This window comes from Malania oleifera, chromosome 3 (assembly GCF_029873635.1).
Source record: "Malania oleifera isolate guangnan ecotype guangnan chromosome 3, ASM2987363v1, whole genome shotgun sequence".
Classification (NCBI taxonomy): domain Eukaryota; kingdom Viridiplantae; phylum Streptophyta; class Magnoliopsida; order Santalales; family Ximeniaceae; genus Malania; species Malania oleifera.
The window spans coordinates 50,285,479-50,307,957 of NC_080419.1; the positions used below are offsets into that span (position 1 = coordinate 50,285,479).

At 36.5% G+C, this 22,479-nt stretch overlaps 1 protein-coding gene across 2 annotated transcripts in view; it reads left to right on the forward strand.

The window, feature by feature from the left end:
• LOC131151732 (uncharacterized) overlaps window positions 1-19,836 on the forward strand; it is a 33,193-nt gene extending 13,357 nt beyond the window's left edge. For both annotated transcript variants that reach the window (XM_058103126.1, XM_058103127.1), the window contains exons 7-9: window positions 18,259-18,438; window positions 18,812-18,928; window positions 19,526-19,836. In XM_058103126.1, the coding sequence (XP_057959109.1) occupies window positions 18,259-18,438; window positions 18,812-18,928; window positions 19,526-19,690 (462 nt within the window). In that variant the 3' untranslated portion in view covers window positions 19,691-19,836. The remainder of the gene's footprint in view (window positions 1-18,258; window positions 18,439-18,811; window positions 18,929-19,525) is intronic.
• The last annotated feature ends 2,643 nt before the right edge of the window (window positions 19,837-22,479 follow it).

The window sequence follows — 22,479 nt, forward strand, 5'->3', positions numbered from 1 at the left end:
CTCATCCTTGCTACAATCCAAATGCAAACCCTAGAAACATAGCGTGAAATTGGTGTTCTAATACCAATTGTTGCGAAATTATGCCCTAAGGTTATGTGCGCACACACACACACACAACAAATACAAAAAATAGGGAAAATTAATAGAGAGAATGAGAACACAAATTTACGTGGTTCGGCAATGTACCTGCATCCACAAAGGCCCTGCGCAATTTTCACTATCAAACGGAAGCTGCCTTAGGGTTTCAACCCTCGACTACAATATATATATATAGCCCCATATGGAAATCCCAAAATACCTTTTATGATAATAAAATTACATTATGCTCCGACTCAAATGTATTGTACTGTCCATTTGTAACAGACTTCAAGTGGATAACCCCTCTGAATATGAGTCATAACTAAACTTCTATCCTCAACCCTATCAACCATTCTACTCAAAACATTGTCCACTAAAACTAACAAAAACGGGGAGACAGGGTCCTCTTGTCTTATCCCCCTAATATTCCTAAACCAAGATTTAGGCTCACCATTTACTAAAACTGAATTCATGTTAGATGTGCATCATCTCATCCATCTATGGCATCTCTCTCCAATCCATTGCTCACTTTATCATAGGCTTTTCCAAATTTTTTCTTAAAAATGAGCCCCTCTTTTTTTCTTTGATTGTCCTCAATGACTTCAATTCACAATTTGTCTCCTCCCACTTTAAGCCTTAGTAATAGTCTTATCAAGCACCACACTCAATCCATTGGCTAGTAGGTTAATAATTATTTTATAAGTGCTAGATACTAGACTAATAGGTCTATAATTAGATATCTTGGTAGGCCTACTTTTCTTCGGCACCAAAGTTATGAAGGTGGAATTAGTACTCTTGCTTAAAACCCCATGACAGTAAAATTCATTAAAAAACCTTGAGCAAATCATCCTTAACCACCGCCCAACAATCTTGAAAGAAAACCAAATTGAAACCATCCGACCTTAGAGCTTTATCCCTCTTCATCTAAAAAATAATAATCCTCACTTCCTCTTCCTCAAAAGGTCTCTCTACCCAAGTTAGCACTAGACAAAGGGTCTCATTCTAAACCTTCCACCTTCGGTCTACTAACATCCTCATACTTAGTAATAAAGACTAGTAATCTCAGAAGCAATCCAGCTAGTATTTGACATAATCTCTTCCCCCCCCTCCCCCAAGGCGACCTCCAACTCTCTAACCAAATTCTTCCTCATGTTCTCATTGTCTATCCTATGAAAAAAATCTAGGATTACAATCACCATCTCTAATCCATTCAAACTTTGTCTTCTACCTCCAATTTCTCATTTCCTTAAAAAATCACCTCTTACGATTCATTCTTCAATGAAACCTTTTTCATATCCTCCTCCCCTAGGAGAGTAACAACTTCTTCCTTTCTAACTTTTCCAACTTGCCTAGGATACTAGTCTTTCTAAGCGTTATATCTCTGAACACCTCCTTCTTCCACTGTTTCAACTCCTCTTTAAACCTCTTCGACTTCTTCGTAAATCTAAACCCTTCCCACTCCCTTTCTACTTCCTTAGTCCAATAATCCATTACCAAAAGGTTAGAAAGAACCATGATGCATCCTCATATTTCAAACCTGAAAGGAGTAGGACCGTAAGAAACATTTCTTGATTCCAACAATATAGGGAAGTGATTAGAGGTGGATCTAGGTAAAGCAGCTTGGGAGAGATTTGGGAAGCCATCCTCTCACTCGCTGCAGAACAAGAACCTATCAATTCTACAAGCCACTGCCCTAGCTCCACCCGTTGACCACATAAAATTGGCATTACCCAAAGCAAGATCTCTCAAGCCCCACTCACTAATAAAAAAATCAAGTTTATGTTTAGTTGTCATGACCCGACTTACCCTTCTTCTCTTGAGGACCTCACCACATTAAAATCACCACCCATTATCCATTTAGGGGTGCAAAAGCAAAAAAAAAAATTAAAGTGCATCTTATAAGAACTCCTAAGAGCAGGTCTAGAAGGGTCATACACTGAAGAAACCCATTACTAACCCTAACCTTTCACTTCTAACAAGACAAAGAGGGAAAAAATCACTAGACTAACCAATTTAGAAATAGAATGAATCTACCACAACACATGAATGCCACACACAGACTCTTGAGAAGGCACAGAAATCTAATCCTTACAACGCCCTTCCCAAATCCCTCGAACAACTTCCCCATCATCAATATCAAGCTTAGTCTCCTGAATCAAGTCAATATGGGATGAATTCCTAAGCAAAACCTCCCTAATTAAGATTCTCTTCCTAAAGTTCCCTAGGCCTCTTTAACATTTTTATTGACAACCCTCATAATCTAACATATTTCCCTTCACAAAACCCTTCTCACACCCATAATTGATGGAAGAAGCTTGATTCTTTAATCTTTATGAACCTCCTTTTTCGCTAAGCCCAACCTCTCCTCCACTTTTGCAGGACTCACTAGTTTCAAACCTAGGTCATCCGGGAGCTTATTTGGGCCTCTAAGATCTCTTTCACTAGCCCCTAAGCCAAAAACTGAAGCACTGCCCCAGCAAATCCCTCCCTACGGAATCAGGCATCAAAAGAAAAAGAGGACTGAATAGAAAGGGGAACTACCTTTCCAGGTTCGGAAGAACACGGATCGACCTAAGGAATGGCTGCTTCTTCATCATTACCCCTCCAAAAATCAAAAGGTATCAACAAAGTCCACCTTATCATGAATAGGCTTAGGAACAGGGGACGGAGACCCCTTTTCAATCAATTCTTTTGTCTGGTTTGAGTTGTGTTTAACAGTACCTACTTCCCCCTTGTGTAGTGTCAGAGAACAATTAAGTACTCTTTTCCCCAAGTTGCTATATTCCTTGTGAGGAAATTTCCTCTGCGTTAACATATCCTCCCCTTCATTCACAAAAAAAGTCCCTCTAAAAGTTGTGCCCAGTCATGCTCTCCTTCCAAATCTAAGTCAGCTCTCAACTGATCAACCAACAAACCCTTTTTAGAATTGCAAAAGCTGCTTAAATTGTCTTCCAAATCTGAAATATCCTCATCATCTCCATTATTCCCCTCCTTTTGTGTTCCCCCAATATCAAGCGGTAATGGAGGATAAAAATCATCGTCATAACTACAATCCACTCCCCAACTACTGGACGGAACATCTTCTGAAGGTATGCAGGTACCTTTCCGAAGTAAAGAATTCTGTTTTTGATTGTCTTTTCTGCCCCTCACTGAAATATCTTCAATGTTCTGCTCAAAGGCCTTTCAATTAACTCACCTCTTCATGGTCTCCCCCCCCCCCCCCCCCCCCCAAAAAAAAAAAAAAACCGATGCAGTAGCTTTGGAAATAACACTCTTATCCTTAGATTGTGTGTCTCGAAGTTTTTCGTTGAATGTGTCTCCTTCCATACTGCCTACAGCCAATTGGATCCTGGACTCAACCTATTCTTACTTCTGGAATGAACTTCTCTCACTGTTCAATAATCTTTTTTTGAGCCTGCCTCCTTATGTCTGGGAAAAAAATTGGTCAACCTTTTGAACTAGGCTAGGCCCATTTAACCCCTTCCCTTTAATGACCCAGTTTACAGGCTACAACTGCTTTAGGTGGCCCACTAAGGAAAGGCCCAATCCTCCTCTTCCGAGCCCAATATTGGAATTGGAAGCAAATTCAAAATTCTAACGGGAAAGAGGAAGTAATCTTCTGCCCCTGAAGTCATGGAAAGGGCTCCACTTGCAGATTCTTGTCCCCCTCGCCGGCGCAATTCTGACGACATTTGCAAAGGATTGCTTCTCTGACAGCCTCGATGCCGTACTCTGTTTCAGTGCCTGCTTCTCATGATGGGTAAGGTTCGAAGAGCCATCTGCACATCTTAAATGAGGGATTGCCCTGTCATCATCGTGTTCAGAAGAAAGCTTCAACAGGGTGTCAAAGAAACATCTTCAAGCTTCACTCTTCTTGCCCTTGGGGCTACATAGGGCCTGCCTTCGTCCGCCTTTGAAACCCCTCTCTAGGCAAAGGAATCTCCCCTTTCTGTTGAGTTGCAAGTTGACAGAAGCCCAAATGCCTTCATCTCTGCAAATAACCTATGTTGTTTAAACACTTCGACTCCTCAATTCCCTTCACAAACCATCCCCAAAGACTTTATAATCCAAGGAACTCCTCAATCTTCAGTGAGTAAGTGAACTGTCTCTCAGCGAACTCAGAAATCCAAAAGGCTGAGGAATCAATACAATTCAGCAGAAGATTTTACGCTTTACTCTCACTGTAGAATGAACTCCCATTTTGAATGTCTTCCACTGCAAAAAAAGCTAATAATGAGGATTAATGCTGGATCCTTGAGAGTGGGCCTTGGTTTATGGGGAACAACTGTATTTTCCTATCACAATGGAACCCTGTGTCTGAGCTTGATAAGCTAACAATGGAAAAGGTTCTACTATGGGCAAAATCTACAACATTCCCTCTGTCTATTGGACTGTTGATGGACTGAGCTATATTGCTGGCTCTGTTGTAAAGCCTGTTTAATGGATACTGTTACAATGAAAATGAAGAATTTTGCTATATTTTTAGAATCTGTGTGAAGTGGATATAAATGATTATTTGCAACTTTTGTAAATATAAGGATTCCAGATGGTGAAATTAACTATTCGTTTGGAATATCCCTGGACACCTGTTAAATGTGGAGACTGCAAAATTTTTGCTCCTGCTAGTGGAAATTGTAATACTCATTAGACATGAGTTGTAGAGACACCTGTGGAAGAGAAAGACTAGCACAATAATGTGGAAGGAGAAGTTCAGGTAATGGGAATAAGATCCCTGAGATATTGGTACAGCAGATTGAGAACATAAACCCTGAAGATCTTATGCAAAGTAGTAGACGGAAAAAAAGGAGGAATCTATTATTGATATTGCTGATAATCCTTTTGATCTCCTTAATCAACTAGATGCTGAACCTGAATCAGAGTCTGATAGATATCCTTAATGGCACTATCATCAATTGTAAAGGAAAAGATAAGATTAATGAAGGGAAGCAGACTGGGACTTAAAATAGGGGGTTACTGAACCAGATGAAAAGTTCTCTCCCGTTACTATTACTACCAGAGATAAAACTAGTTGTAGCAGCAAGCAAGTTGGGAAGAAAAAAGGTAGAAGCAATTCATCTGAAGGTGAAACTGAATCTCATTTGGAAGATGTCAAAACAAAGAAGAAAGTGAGGCCCCCAGAGGGGCAGCTTTTTCCTGAGGAAGTTTCCCAAAACTTGAGCTAATAAAGTCATCTCTACCTGGAATAAGGGGTCTGAACGGCCCTACAAAGCAAAACAAGTTAGTAGATTTATTGCTTCAAATATAATCAGCATGATTGGGCTCTATGAAACAAGGATCTGGTTTAACAATTTTAATAAGGCTGTAAAGAATATACAAAGCTAACAGAAGAATTGGATATTCATTCACAACTATGAAACTCATGTTACTTGCAGAATTCTGCTGGGTTACAGTCCAGCTACCTGCAATTTGCGGGTGATAAAGAAGCACAAACAAGCCATTACAGTGAGTTGTCAGATTAAACAGGAACTATGTTGGTTTACATTTTTACATGCCTCTAAAGATATAGTAGAAAGAAGAAAGTTTTGAGCTGAATTACTTAAACTGAGTTCCTTTATTGGAGATGATCCCTGGTTAAGGATGGGTGATTTCAACACTTTAAGGGACTTATCTGAAAGCAGCAATGATATCCATGCTGGTGGTCTGCTAGCTTGAAAGATTCCAAGGGATTCTTGTTTAACACAGGATTGGATTATTATCCTTATTCTGGCCCTGTTTTTTCGGAGTAAAATATGAGGTTGGAGAACTTTATTTCCAGAAAACTGGATAGGGTTTTAACTTCTAAGAGTTGTAATGCTCTCTTTGAGAATTTAATGATTGATTTTTTGATTCCTGGATTTTCTGATTACTGCCCTACTCTGATTAGTCTCGATCAAAACCAAGATTTGGGAGTTAAAAAATCAAATTTCAGATTTCTGAATTGCTGGTCTAAAAATGCTGAGTTTAAGAGGATTGTGGCAGGATCTTGGAATGTCGTGTAAATGGTATACCCATGTTTGTTTTGTATAAAAAACTGCAATATCTGAAAGCAAACCTGAAAGCTTTTCGTAAGAGACATTATTCAAATATACATGGATGAGTTGCGGCTATTGAACAAGAGATGCATCAAGCTCAGTTAAATCTGCTTTCCCTTTCAGCCTCCCTTGAAATAGTAAATGAAAAGATGCAGAAATACTTGGAAACTTTGATGCTGAGGAAGAGATAATGCAACAGAGAGCTAAAGCTAGATGACAAAAATAGCATTGTTTCAAGAATGGCCAATGAAAAAGGGGGAAAACCTCAAATAAGATGTTTAATTGCAGCTGAGGATCCTAAGTAACTTCACAAGAAGGAATCATCGGCTTAATTCTGGATTATTACTCACAGATGTTCAGGAAAAAAGATCGGACATACAGGCATGTAATATTAGACTTTTTAAGGAAAATAATAGTTTTCTTTTGGTCAAATAAAGAGAAAAACATTCTAAGCAAGCAAGTAAATGAAGTTGAGATAAAAAGGGCTATGTTCTCTTTTGCAGATGACAAAGCTGGAGGCCCTGTTGGATATAATGCTAATTTATTCAAAAGTTGTTGGTAGGTTGTGGGTAAAGATGTAACTGATGCCATTCTATCCTTCTTCAAAGACTCAAAATTTCTCAAGCAGGTGAATACTACTCTCATAGCATTAGTACCTATAGTGAGAAAAACCCAGCACATCCTAAGGATTTCTGATCAATTGCTTCTTGTAAGTTGGTCTATAAATGCATCACCAAGATAATGTCAAACAGATTACGGTAATATCTTGGGTCTTTGTAAATACAAATCAGACTGCTTTTACCAAAGGAAGAAGCATACATGACAAGATCATACTAGCATAAGAGTTGATGCATGGATGCTGTTTGGATACTAAGCCTCCAAGATTTCCACTCCAAATTGACTTAACGAGAGCATTCTTTTTTGTACTTTGGGACTTCTTATTCAGATGCTTGAAAGCATTGGTACTCCCACAAACATTGTGGAGTGGATTAAAGAGTGTATCTCGACATCCTCTTATTATATAATAAAAAATGGTTCAGTTGAAGTTTTCTTTAAAGGCAAAGGGGAATAGGACTAGGTGATCCAATCTCAAGTTATCTATTTGTGATGTTAATGGAGGTATTGACACTGCTGATGATTTGCTTATTCTAGCAAAAGGAGACATTGATTCTGCTATGAGCATCAAAAGTGTCTTGTATATTTTCTATAAACTTGCTGGATTGAAAAGTAACACTCCTAAATCTGAATTTTATCGTGATGGACTGGATGATGGGACAGTGCTGGACATCTCTTCTCTACAGTTTCAGAAGGGGCAACTTCCTGTCACATATCTACGACTCCCACTGGTGACTAAGAAAATCTCTAAATCTGATTATAATCTTCTGATTGAGAAAATTTCTGGCAGAGTAAGTGCATGGACTTATAAATATCTTATCTTATGCAGGCAGGCTTCAGTTAATTAAGGCTATGTGTCAAGGACCACCAATTTAAACCCAATTAACGGGGCCCGCCGCACTCGTTGAGGCTCTCCCTCAATAGAGTCAGCCAACAACACACATTCAATTCGGCTGTCATGAACACTCGAGAGGTTTTCAAAAGCCATCATAGGCATGAAATATCAATTCCAACAATAATGAATTCATGAAGACAAGCGACCTTCATACTCAATGACATGTGGAACTAGTTGTTATATTCAATCAACAAGACAACCACACAAGCCATCATCCGAGTTTCAACATCCAGTATAAAAAATCTATGGCGAGGGCAAGTGAAGACATCTCTCCTCCCCATTTAATTGAGGTCACACTGTCAACCCCTAACATTCTCCCCCACTCATTTTGTCAATGACCTCGTCGATGTATTTGTAAAAAGACTTCACATTCTTGTTGTTGATGACTTCGTCATTGACTATATGTCTACTAGTTGTACTCTACATATTTAGTATCTACTCTATATTAATCATCGACGGTATGAGGGAACCATGAATACTCACTTGTAAAGAGTTGAAAAGGAACATAGACTCATCCAATGTGTGACATTACGATGCAAAGAGCTGAAGAGATAAACGACTTATCCACTGTGTGAGTTAACTACGACTACTGACTGGTAAAGAGCTAAAAAAAGGTACAATTCATCGACTATGCGGGATAATGACGACAACTAATAGGTAAGGATCTGAAAAAGGATACAACTCATCGACAATGTGAGGTAACTAAGACAACTGATAGGTAAAGAACCAAAATGATCTACGAGTCGTCCATTCCAGTTGGTTGTCTTTTGGGTATTGAAATCTATCGAAACTCTCATTGTAGCTTCGTTCAAGTCGTCAGAGGCTTGCAATTATCTATTTTAACTTGGTCAGAGTGTGCGGCGTTCACCTTGCCTACCCCTTTTCACGTGTTTGGCATGTCACCCTACGTACTTTGTTAGGTACTTGGCAGGAACCATTATCCTGTCTTTGCCATACCAACCGAAGCATGCATCATTTGCCCTGCCAACCCTTTTGCACTTGGTGTGACACCTTACCTGCTTTCTTGGGCGCTTGGTGTGAACCATTACCCTTTCTCTATCATGTTGACTTACAGAGCGTGCAACGTTCACATTGCCTTCCCTTTTGCACTTTTGTGTGGCACCTTGCCTACTTTCTTGTGTGCTTGGTGTGAACCATTACCTTCTCTCTGTAGTCTTACTGGAGGTCCTCTTCTCACTTACCCATCAAATTGTCATGGATTCTTTTCCCATCCTCTGTACGCGCAATATAGCAACGATCTCAATTAACTTCCATAGGGCGTCAAGCTCTATTGGCACAAACCCATGGGATTCTGGATTACATCCGACCTTGATGTCTTTCAGCTTATTCAAAGCTTTCAACAACTCAATATTCTCTTACAAACCTCAAGCTCTATTGGTCTGTTTCCCACAGGGAGGCCTCAAGCTCTATTGGTACTACCCTTTGGGATCATGGATGGCATCACGCTGGCGATCCAAATAATTTGATGGACAAAGAAAACATATCTTGGGAGAAAGTGCGTTTGAAGTTCTCCTACTCTGCAACAGATTGTTGGTCTTAAGTCTATTAAGAGCAATGAACCATATATAATCCTTGATCTTTGAGGGAACTTTGGCCATCCAAATAATTTGATGGAGTGGAAATGAAATATTAGCATTAATCAAGTAGTCACAAAAGATCTGCTAGAATAAAAATTCAGAGAGTCTAAATGCTAAGAATGTTTAGTCATCCCAAAGGAAGGACAGTAAGTCCCCAATAAGATCAACAAGAAAGACGGCAACACCTCTCTATCATTAAGAGTTCTACGGAAATGGAAGTCCCAGGAAAAAGTATATTAACAACAACAACAACAAACAACAACAAAACCAAGCCTTAGTCCCACTAAGTGGGGTCGCTATATGAATCATTTTTCGCCAATTTATGCGATCATGGACCATTTCTTTTGATAGATTCAAGGATATTAAATCCTTACTCACTATCTCCTCCCAAGTTATTTTAGGTCTACCCCTATCCCTTCTATTGCAGTAACTAAATCACTCTTTCCTCACAGGTACACTATAAGGCCTACGTTGCAAGTGTCCATACCATCTAAGTCGTTCCTCTCTTATCTTATCTTCTATAGGAGTTACACCTAACTCACCATGAATATGTTCATTCTTTAATTTATCTTTCAATGTTATACCACTCATCCAACTAAGCATTCTCATCTCGGCAACTTTTACTTTTTGGATATTATGTTTCTTCGTCGCCCAACATTCCGACCCATATAGCATTGCTGGTTTTATAGCTGTCCTATAAAACTTCTCCATTTTAACCAACCCGCTTTAACTCTATGCATTACATCATCTTCAATTTTTCCTTCAGCTGGCATAATAGATCCAAGGCATCGAAATCTATAAGTGCTATTTATTTCTTCATCATCAAGTTTAACTTTGTCTCCAATATTCCTCCTATCATTACTAAAATTACATTTCATATATTCCATTTTGTTTCTACTTATCCTAAAGCCTCTAGATTTCAAAGCTTCTCTCTATAATTCTAACTCAGCCTGTACTTCGTCCCTAGTTTCGTCAATTAATGCAATACCATCTGCAAACAACATACACCATGGAACCTCCTTTTGAATACTCTTAGTCAATTGGTCTATCACTAAAGTAAAAAGATAAGGACTCAAAGCAAATCCTTGATGTACACCTATAACAATTGAAAATTCTCTAGTTTCTCCATCTATAGTCCTTACACTAATCATTACTCCATCGTACATATCCTTAATGACATCGGTATACCTACAACATACACCCTTTTTTTTCTAAAACTCACCATAGAACTTTCCTAGGTATCCTATCATATGCTTTCTCAAGGTCAATAAATATCATATGCAAGTCTCTCTTCTTTTCCCTAGACTTTTTCATTAATCTTCTTAAAAGATAAATAGCTTCTATGGTAGCTCTCCCAGGCAAAAAAGCAAATTGATTTTCTGAGATCTTTGTTTCTAACCTTAATCTTTGTTCAACTACCCTTTCCCAAAGTTTCATCGTATGACTCATAAGTTTAATTCCAAGATAGTTATTACAATTTTGAATATCTCCTTTATTTTTGGAGATATTGTGTAGGTGTCCTTTTAGATTTTGGAGCCGAATTCCCTATGGTGCAGACAATAATTGGTATGTTCTTTGGTGGGATACTAGAGAAGGTATCTATGCTAATAAGAAAGTCCTTAGGATGATATTTGGGTTGGGGATTCTCCTGCCCCTACACCTTTTTGTTGCTTTTGTTGGCTGTCACATCTTCACAGTTTTACAATTTCTTTTTTTCTTCTCAATGTTCCTTTTGTAAGGTTTCTATTTATATAGCATCCGTTTGGATCATAGATTTTGTTTGAGGAAAGGAAAGGAAAACAAGATGAAAACTCATTCATCACAATATTTTCTCTTTATATCTAATACTATTAAAAATGGAAATATGTTCTAATATGATTAAAAATTAAGAAAAATCAAACGTTAATAATGCTTAAAATTAGATTTTTGTTCATTGATTTGTATATTTGTTATTTTCTTCTCAGTTTCCATAATAACCAAGCTCAAAAATGTGATTCCTTCATATTTTCTTTTTTTTTTTCCTTAATGTGTTCCAAGTTCCAAACAAGGCCTTGGGAATCTTAATGGGAAGGAAATGAGAAAACTTGTTTGTTTCTTGGTTGCTCTTAAATCTTTTGTCTTGTACTCCAAGAGTGATTCTAGAATTTGACGAACGGATGGTACAAGGAATTTTTCTTCTAAATCCTATGTGTTGGAGTCCTTGAAGCCTTCGCATTTGCCTTTTATTCATTCTGTTGGAAAAAATTATTTTGAAGGAAAACATTTTTCTCCAGATCAAGGCATTCTGTTCAGCTAGACTTTGGTTTGTGATAAGGATTGTTATTATTTGCTTTTTGCTAGTGAGAAGGCCTCACAGCACTTAATCCCAATATATATATGCGATCTGCATTTCTCCAAATGAGAACTCCTCATTGTTAGATAGCTAGGCATATTTGTTTGCTATTTTTGATGAGATGGGGTTTGCCCCCCTGGTTTGAGGATTTTATATAAGTGAAATTACAGGGTTAGAAAGGAGTAAGCACAGAGATTATGACTTCACTTAAAGGGTCTCTCTGATTGGAAGGAGTAAGTAGAGGACGTCTTTTGGCATTGATTCAATTTGTTTTCTTTGGATGCTATGAAAATAGAGAAATTTTATTTTTTTGGATATCATTTTAGGCCAAAGAATTGGCTTTGGGATTGATTTCTCCTTATATCTTTTTTGGCTAAGCTTTAGATGTCTTTGGGGCATTTCCGTGAATGGTATGCAGTGAGATTGGAAGGCTATTTCCTATGTAGTTTTTTCTTTTCCTTTTGGATGACATTTTTCCCACTTTTGTACTCTCTCTTATGCACCGCAAAAAACACATACCCACACACACAAATGTTCTTCTATCCGCCAAAGGGGGTTGGGGGGAGGAGGAACAGCAGTTATAGACATTGGTATCAGTTTGGCATTGATAGCTAATTATGAAGTTTTCTCCCAAATCAAATGCGTTGGAGTCTTCTGATCTCCGAATATGTGTTCCTTTCAAGCTGAAGATTCCACAATATAGCAAAAACACAAAACCTAAACCTTTTCTTTTTTCTCTTCCTTCCAAAGCCCCATAACTGCACCCATATGAAACCATAAGTAGTCTTCATATGAATGCTCAAATCTTAAAAGGAATATCAGTCTTCCACACTAATTTATTCAGAAGAAAAGGACTAGGTATAATGTCTGGTCAGATGAACGAAAAAGGGCTTTTGAAGAGAATGAGTCTGAAGATTCCCCAATCCAAAGCCTACTACCCCCTCTGATTTTGGAAATGATCGAATTCAGAACACTCAACAGGCAAGTGAGCTCTTCTATCTCTCTCTCTCGTTGACATCTGAAAAAAACGGATGTCTCAAGACACATGATCCGTCTCATAAGAATAGAATTTAGAAATAGAAGCATCATGCACAGATGAAAGTCTAGGAAAGAACAAACCAGAAACTCGACAGACAAATTTCCAAGGGCATGCTTGAGAACAAATCCCACTCCCCTTAGGTTACGCTTAGGTCATGGAATGCTTTATTCCTATGTGTAGATTAGTTATAATAGCCTAATAGGTTAGTTACAATTAGTTATACAAAAAATTGAATTGTTATCATAAAACAAATAACAAAGTAAAACTTTTTATGAATTCATAATTAGGAATAGATAAGAAATAACTATTACCAAATTTCATCATAGGAATGTCTATTCTTTCTTATTACATGTTGCATGAAATAATAAGGAATTTACAAGGAGTAACTATTCCTTATACCCTCAACTTTTTCATTGTATTCTATCTTATTCTAAGGAATAACTATTCTGTGAACAAATGTAACCTTAGTATCCCACCCATTCCTATGAATACCATACTTCCTCTTTATTACTTTGTGCCGTAAGGAACCAAATTCTAAGGGGAATCTCCATAACCATTTGCCTATTAAAGATATGGTTTTAGAACCAAACTACCAATGTCCAAGCCTCCCTCAGATTTTGGTCTTCTAATCACCTCCCAACTAACAAGATGATCCCTCTTTATCCTCCCCAATACCAAACCATAAAAAATATCTAATAAGCTTCTCTAAACTCTCAGCTAATTCCATAGGAATTTTGAAAAGAGAGAGGTAGTAAATAGGAATATTAGAGAGACAAGCACTGATGAGAGTAATCCTACCACCCAATGAAATATAAGCCTTCTTCCACCCTTCCAGTCTCTTCTTTACCCTGTCAAGCACCGAATCTCTGAAAGCAGTGGATCTTTTTCTCTTCGATTCCTAAGAAACTGAGGGCTTGCAATATCAAAGATTTTCACCTGATGAGATTGGTTGGTAGCTTATACAAAATCCTATCCAAAGTCATGGCAACCAGGCTCAAACATGCTGTCTTGGAAGTTGTCGGTAAGCACCAGCACGCCTTCATTGCAAGTAGGCAAATCATGAGTGGTGCTTCGATAGCCAATGAAGCTGTTGATGCCTACATTATGGATGGGAAAAGAGGAGAAACAAGCTGGATATGCAGAAGGCTTCTGACCATGTTAACTGGAGTTTTCTGCTGTACATTCTTAGAAGAATGGGTTTTGGGGAATCTTGGCGCAGATGGATCTGGCAGTGTATATCAACACCATCCTTTTTGGTTCTGGTTCATGGCTGCCCTACTGATTTCTTCAGATCCTCTCATGTTCTAAGGTAAGGTGATCCCCTTTGCCCCCTGTTGTTTATCATGGTCATGGAAGTGTTGAGTCTCATGATAATTAGTGCCAATGAAGGGGGTCTTCTAAAGGGTCTTAGCATTGAAAGGAACAATGAATCCATGGGAATCGCCCGCCTCCTTTTTGTGAATGACACTATCATTTTTTGTGAGGATGAGCTGAAGCAAATTCTTAATGTTAAGATGCATCGTCCTCGGTTTTGAAGCAGTTTCAGGCTTAAAAGTGAGTTTGTGCAAAAGTGAAATCATTCCATTGGGGACTGGCAATCATGGTCCTTTACTTGCAGGTATCCTTGGCTGTAAAGTCGATACCCTTCCTATCACCTATCTTGGCCTCCCTTTGGGAGCAAAGTTTAAGGACAAGGGTATTTGGGATCCCATTGTTGACAGGTTCAAAAAGAAACTCTCTGGTTGGAAAAGGAACCTTTTTGTCAAAAGGTGGCAGACTTACTCTCAATAAAAGTTCTCTGTCCAGTTTGCCAGTTTACTTCATGTCTGTTATCCCTATCCCTAGTGCAGCGGCCAAGAGATTAGAGGGTATCCTAAGGAGATTCCTTTGGGGAACAGAGATGAGGGTTTCAATTATCATCTTGTTAAATGGGGAGTCAATCAGTATTTACAAAAAGGTGGCTTTGGCCTCAGATCCCTTATTATCTTTAATAAGACCCTTTTGGGGAAATGGCTTTGGAGATTCATGACTGAGAAAAATCACCTCTGAAGGGATGTCATTGCTGTCAAGTGTGGTCTCTATCATAGTGGTTGGACCTCTAAAGTTTCAAAGGAAGCTCATGGTACAGGTTTTTGGAGATACATCAGAAGGGGATGGGAGAATTTCTGCCCTATCATCTATTTCCATGCAGGAAATAGAATTGATGTTTTCTTCTGGCATGATATTTGGTGTGATAATTCTCAACTCAGCTCCTCTGTCCCTTCTATTTTCAGACTTGCGAGCAACAGAGTTACCCTCAGTAGTCAACACTTGGAGTTTACCAGACAAGGGATCGTTTGGGATATTACTTTGAATAGAAATGCTTTTGATTGGGAACTTGATATTTTTACAGATAAGTCTCGTTGTCTGGCCAGTCCTGATGAGCCCAAATGGGTTGAGGAAAGATGGGAATTTCACTGTCAACTCTTTCTATAGACACCTTAGTTCCCTGGCTGGGAGCAGCAGCACTAACTTCCTTTGGGAGCTGATTTGGAAAATGGCAACCCCTTCAAAGGTTGCTTTTTTGACATGGGCTACTGTTGGAAAAATCCTTACTATAGACGATCTTCAGAAAAAAAGGCCTCCCTCTTGTCTATAGATGCCTTTTATGCTTGGAGCAGGAGGAATTGGTTGATCACGTTCTCTTGAGCATTGTTCTTGGACTAAGAAATTGTTGACCTTAGCCATTTCCATTGTAAATCAGAAATGAGTCACTGCAGGCTGCAGCTACAGTGGGACGTGAACTGTGGGCTTGGAGAGGGATCAGATCTCATAAGGGAGGGAGAAGATCTCTTTTCCTCATTCCTGTTGCTATTTTCTGGGCTATGTGGAGAGAAAGGAATAGAAGAGCCTTTCAAGGAATAATCTCTCCTACTTGGGCTGTCATGGACCATTGGATTGTTATGATATCTAGTTGGCATTCTGGGCTAGTTGAAAGGAGCCCTTTTGTAATTCTTGATTGTCTTGTTACTTTTCAGCAAGGGGTGTTTCTTTCTCGTTGTTTCTTTGTACTTGGGTAGCATCTCCTTGATACCTCGTTTTATATAATTTCTTTTTGCTGATTAGAAAACAATAAAACGAGGGGAAGGCCAGATACAAAATGGGCCAAGACAAAACTGCACCCTGCAGGAGATCTAAAACCCTCCAACTCCATATTGCTCAAATTAATACCAGCCAAACCACTTTTAACCAAATTAATTTTCAGTCCTGGAATCTTTTAAAAAATTTGTAGCAGTGTGAGTGCCTTGTGAAATTTATCAGTATTATTCCCTAAAAATAAAATAGTATCATCCGCAAATTGTAAGTGAGACATCTCCACCTTGTCCCTTCGGACCTCCAAACCCCTAATCACCCTATATTCCTGAGCACTTGACACCAGCTTACTCAAACCATCCGCAACCAATGTAGACAAGAGCAGAGGTAACAGATTCCCTTGTCTTAACCTCCTAGACATCTCAAACTACTCCCTAGGCTCACCATTAATTATCAGAGACAAATTGACCAAACTAACATGTCCTTTGATCCATGTATGCCATTAGAATCCAAAGCCCTTCTTAACCATCGTCTTATCCAAAATCTATTTGCCCTCTTTACCTCTCCTTTTAGCTTCCTCTACCCCTTTATAGCTGCCAGACCTGCATCTAGAATCTCTCTCTTTAACAAAAGCGGACTGGGCTAATGAAATAGTATCCCCCAACACCTCCCTAAGTCTCCTTAACAAGACTTTAGTAAGAATCTTATAGATGGTAGTGACCAAACTAATCGGTCTGAAATATCTTACCTTCCTCGACCTCTGTTTTTTTGGGAATGAGTGCAATAACAGAGGAATTAACGCTCTTACGCACTACGCCATTTTTTTGAAATTGCTCAAAAAAACTAATTACATCATCCTTCAAAACTTCCCAGTTATCTAGGAAAAAATCCAGAGTAAAACCATCCGGACTGGGAGTTCTATCCCCATCCATCTCTATCACTGCTTTCTTATCTCTTTCATTTCAAATGGCCTCTTGAGCTGATTAGCATACTCTTCCCCAATGGGTTCCCAATCAAGCCCCTCCATCAACCTATTCCTACAATCTTCAGTGTTCCATGAATTATTATGGCAGGGGTTTAAAGAGTGGCTTTCTCAATTAGTTGCTTTTAGTTCTTTTAGTTATTGTTTATTTTTTCTTTCTTTTGGCTGTTCTTTGTTCTTTTTGAGGATTTTTTGTCCTCTCTTAGGTTGTAATCTCTTTGTTCTTCTTCCTTATTACATTTTATTTTATTATCAAAAAAAATTTTGGGTATTCAAAAATAATATAAGGCCTACAGTGCCAACACAATCTCCTCTCCTGTCATCATAAGCATCTCAATAGCATTAGCAACTGCATCCATCAGGCTTCAAGATCTTCATTAAGATTGTTGTCCTTGTTCTCTTAATAACACCGATGGTTCTTGTTCAATTCGGGCAGGAAGTATTTAATGTTCTTGCTGTAATTTCAACTAAACTTAATTTTTTGATACTAAATTTATGGCTGCACAAAATATGGCTTACCTATGTGACTTTTGGACTGCATTGCATGTTTCTTTCTAAATAATCCAGTGTCATGAGAAAAAGGAAAAAATAGAAACAAGAATGGAAAGATACTTCCAATAAATGCATAGTTATCAGGGGCAGATTTTTTTTTTCTTTTGAGCAAATAATTTATTTATTTTGATAGAAAAAGAAGAAACGCTGTTAAGAAAGAAATAATGTTCAAAGGAGGACTAAGGAAAAACAGAAAAGACTAAAAAAGAAGATGACAGTCGATACAAGAAAGCCAATCAATCATGCTGACCAAAGAAATATTTTAAGCAAGGAAGGAGAGAATACAAGAAGGGCAAGGTATCCTCCAGAAGAAAAGGGAGCAGCATTCCTTTTCTTTTTCCTTAGGAAAAATGCTTTGAGTCATGAAAACAATGCAAAATGAAAAGTACATTCAATTTAGTATGTACTATACAACAAGGTTTAAGGAAAGAAGGAAAATATATCTAGAAATAATAAAATGTATGCATTTTGGGTTAAATATAGCATTAAAAAGAGACTAAATTCTTCCTGAATTTGCTTCTTGCTTCATACAACGCTACCTTCCAACAACAAAACACAGTTTTTCAAGAGTGAATTTCAATTGGAAAGTGCTCAGAATTTTTTGGGGAAGGAAGGTCACATGTTCTTTGAAATGGAAAATGATTCATTATTTGGCTTCGCTTTGCAGCTGGATGTTTTAAAAGGGGTGTCTTTTCTGGGTTTACAGTGAAATTGGAAGGGGTTGGTATTTTGGCTGTAGTTTCTTCTTTTTTGTTTTCTTTTTCTCATAGGAGGATGTCACATTCACCTTGTACATTCTATCTTCTTGAATGAAATCTTAAAAAAAGAGTGAGATGTATAGATGAAACAACCCCCATCCCCTTCCCTTCCTGGTGTTTTGGCGCACACGTGTGTGTGTGTGTGTGTGTGTTTTTCCTTTTCTTTTTTTGAAGTGAAGCACAATGGATTTTTTTGTAAGAGTAATATGCTTTATGCCATTGGATTATTATTGCAAGTGCTTCTATATATTATATTTCATTTTTGGTTGCATTATGTTTATCACTTATGACTATGACTTGCGCAGGCCTCTGCAGAAGCAGATACATTCTTTTGTTTTGTTGAATTATTGAGCGGATTCCGGGATCATTTCTGTCAGCAACTTGATAACAGTGTTGTGGGAATCCGTTCTACTATTACAAAATTGGCGCAGCTATTGAAGGAGCATGATGAGGAGCTTTGGCGTCATCTTGAGGTTACAACCAAAGTGAGACATGATTGCACTATCAAAACATTTTTTTTGCCTTCTACTCTGATTGCCAATGACTTTTCTGTATATTTTTTTCTTAACAAGCGGATAGCTCTTAAACTGAGCACTGGATATTTGGCAAAATTTTTCACTCTTATTATGCCTCTATGTTAGTGTTCTTGAACTAAGATAGGTTAACTGTATTGATGTTGTCATCTCGTAATAAAAAAAGCTAAATTTTAAGCTTCTCGCTCTCTTGCCCCCCAACTGAACTGAAAAAAGGAAAAACCACATTCTTTGAGCCATGCCCTTTTCTTTCCAAGGGCACAAGAACTGCGTTGTGCTATAAATTCTTTATTGTTTGGTGATTTCATGTTTCTGAAAATGCCAGGTCAATCCCCAGTTCTATGCATTTAGATGGATAACCCTGCTGTTGACTCAGGAGTTTAACTTTGCAGACAGCCTTCATATTTGGGACGTACTTCTAAGTGACCCTGAAGGCCCTCAAGTAAGTGTGTGTTCTTGGATTACTTGCTTCTTTTAAGGATTTCTTCCTTTTTTTCTGTTTGGCATGTGTAAGGGTATATCTGTTTTACTCGCTGATCTAGGGCAAGAATCCCATTTGCTTGATATAAATTGCAGCAACAGAACACAGGGGGTCAAAGCCAGCAAGCGTGCCTTTCATTATACATCTAGGAAAAGGCAGCATACATGTGTGCCTGCCCTTTGCAGCTTGCACCTTGGCTCCAAGACCTTGCCATCCAAGTGTGCCTATCACTTAAGAAAACAATGGGATAATTTTTTCTTTAAAAAAATTTCCCTTCTATTTATAATAGCAAGTACCCTGGACCTATTTGTTCACCTTCTATCCAGATTGTTAAGACCGCTGCTTTAATAAGCATAGATGTAGAACAGTATCCTTGAGAAGCTCTTTTAGCCTCTGCTTAGACTTTGAGACTTGGGATGAAAAGGGAAATGAAAGGAAAAACCCCTGTGAAGTAGTCGCATATGGATTCCTCCCAGCAATTTTTTGGGCTTTTCTTCTATCAGAAACACCAAGATGATCAGAAAAACTAACAATTGAAAGTAAATTATTTACTTGCAGGAAACCCTTCTTCGGATATGTTGTGCAATGCTGATTCTAATTCGGAGACGTTTACTGGCGGGTGATTTCACTTCTAATCTCAAGCTTCTCCAAAACTATCCGCCAACTAACATTAGTCATCTACTTTATGTTGCCAACAAATTGCGCACCCATGGAACTGCCTAATCTCCCCGACTAGGCTTATATGTTACATCTTCATGTCATATTGCATTATTCTTGTATTCTGAAAAATTAATTTTTGTAAAATCAAGTGGATGTGAAAATTGGGTTTAAGAGCTCTTAACTTGCGGAAAGAATATCCTGTTTGGTTTTGCCTTCGATTGTTTAGGAGTGTTTTGTTTTTGGACAATCCGATTAGATGGCGCAGATAGACGGTTACTGCGACGCTAGTACGCAAATTTTTTTTGCTCATTGTGTTTGATACTTGGCTGTAACTTGGCCTGGCCACTTCATTCCCTCCCTCTCTCTCTCTCTCTTTGGGGTACTTTCCGGTGGGGGTCAGAGGAAACTGGGAATGGTGTGTAATGCTTCAAAATGGGGTAGCCATCACCCATAGAGATGAGATCACAACAGAGATGAGACCGGGGGACAAGAGGGCTATCTTAAATTCTTGTAGAATGTTTGATTGGGCTATTATGCATTTTGATCACAACTTAAATCTTTTATAATTTGTTAGATGTCCAAAAATGTTCTCATAATTTATTAATGATCAAAAGTTGGGGTGCGTAGTTGTGAAAAATTATTATTTATTTTCAAAAATTGAGAAAATGTAACTTTTTGTTTTTGTTTTGTTTTGTTTTTTAAATTTTTAAAATTGTAAAACTGAAAATATCTCAAGTCATATTTATGTAAATGTTGACAAATTTTAATAATGACAAAAGCCTTAGTTGCTAATAAATCATTTTTCATCATTTCATTTTAAGTTATTTTTAGTTTACTTTATCTTTTCTACAACCGACTATTAGTAATAATTCATTTCTCACTCGAGCGAGCATTACTTGGTTTATGTTTTAAATGATCAAATCATCTAAGTTGTTCTTTTCTTATTTTCTACTAGTGTTATACCTATCTTTTGTTGTAATTGTGTCACTAAATTTATTCTTTAAAAATATACCATTTATCTATCTTAGCATTCTTACCTAATTTTTACCTTTTTGGATGTATTATTTATTAGTTTTCTAACATTATGATCCATTTAGTATGACTAGCTTTATAATTCTTATAAACCATTTTTTTTTTAAAAAAAAATTAAAAGTATTCTATGATTATATAGGTATTGCATATGAGTATATGAGGATTTGTTTGGGTATGTAAAATAACTCTTTCCATGGTAATTTGGAAAAAAAAAAAAAATTGCTGTTGAAATTTAGGGTTATTAACTTACTGATTAAATGTCAAATGTGTTTTACAAAAAAAATTGAGAGAGCTTTACTCACAGGAAAGAAGAAGGGCCTATGCATTTGATTGATGGTATTTAGCTAGTCAGAACGTAAAATCATTTTTTATACATTGAATTTTCTATTATAAATGTTTCATCAGAATCCTTCAAAGATCAAGTCATGTTCAGTTAAGAGTTACTTTTTACTTTCACTTTAAATGGATTTCAAATTTAAACACTTGAAAAATCGAAAAAATAAAAATAAAAAATAAAAAAACAAGAATTTTTTTTTTTTTTTAAATTTCCCATATGTATAAAAATGTTAATTTTTTTTTTTTAAAACAAAAACATATATCTTTATAGATATCTTTACAATCTATACTAAGACAAAAAACTCCTAATCCAAGTAATTTCTGACCATATATGTATATAGAAATATGAATATTTATATTGTATATAAAAGTACACTAGTGTAAATCATTTTATGGACAAGTATATTCTTATTTTTTAAGAAAAGACAAACAATTCCTAAAAATGCAATTGTAATCAAACAAAAATATCCCTATTCTCAAAAGTAAATTTTTAAAGAGTAATATTGCTAGAAAAGCAAATTTCTATACTATATATAGAACCATGGAAGTGTTATCATTTTATTGACAAAAAATATTAAGACCAAATAATTTTTATAAAATAAAATAAAAATTTACAAGATATATAGAAATAAATTCAACAAAAGTTAAACGTAATTACAATTACAATGTATAAAAAATTAATGTTTAAACTTAAAAGAAAAACTTACGATTTAGTTAAAAAATAAAATAAAATAAAGCTGACATTATATATAGATTTCTATAATATACCTATCCTATAACAAATCAATAAAAGTACAAATAAAGTAAGTCATTTTGTAGTACAAAAATCCTTTATTTTAAAAGCAAAACAAAACACTCTTGAAAAAAAAAATCAACCAAAATTAAATGAGTTTACATTTAAAAAATCCATTTTAAATATATTAAAGTTTGAACCTGAAAAAGAAACTTTATTTAGTAAAAAAAAAAGAACTATATAAACAAATATCATATAAAAATACAAATAGTGTAAATAATTTTGTAAGCAAAATATTATAATATTTTTTAAGTAAGAAAAGTATTTAAAAAAAATAAATTCAATAACTTAGATAAATGTACATTCAAAAATTTTATTTTGAATAAGTCAAGATTTGGACCTAAAAAATTCATTTTATTTAATAAATAAATGTTATGCTATTATAATTGTAAACATAATGTACTTCCCATAATAAAATAGATAATTCATCTAATATCTTCTAAAATGATGGTGAAACATAATTTAGATAAATAATAATATAATTTCTAAAAGATAAATTTTAGGAATGGAACAGTGAACCTAGACCTATCATTGAAATAATAAATTTCATATTTATTTTCAATTTAGAAAACTAATTAATTGGTCATTAAACAAACAAGAAATAAAAAATAATTAAAAATTTAGGGTGCAAATCACATTTTAAAAATTGTAATAAAGTTATTATTTATGAAAAGAAGTCATATATTGAGAA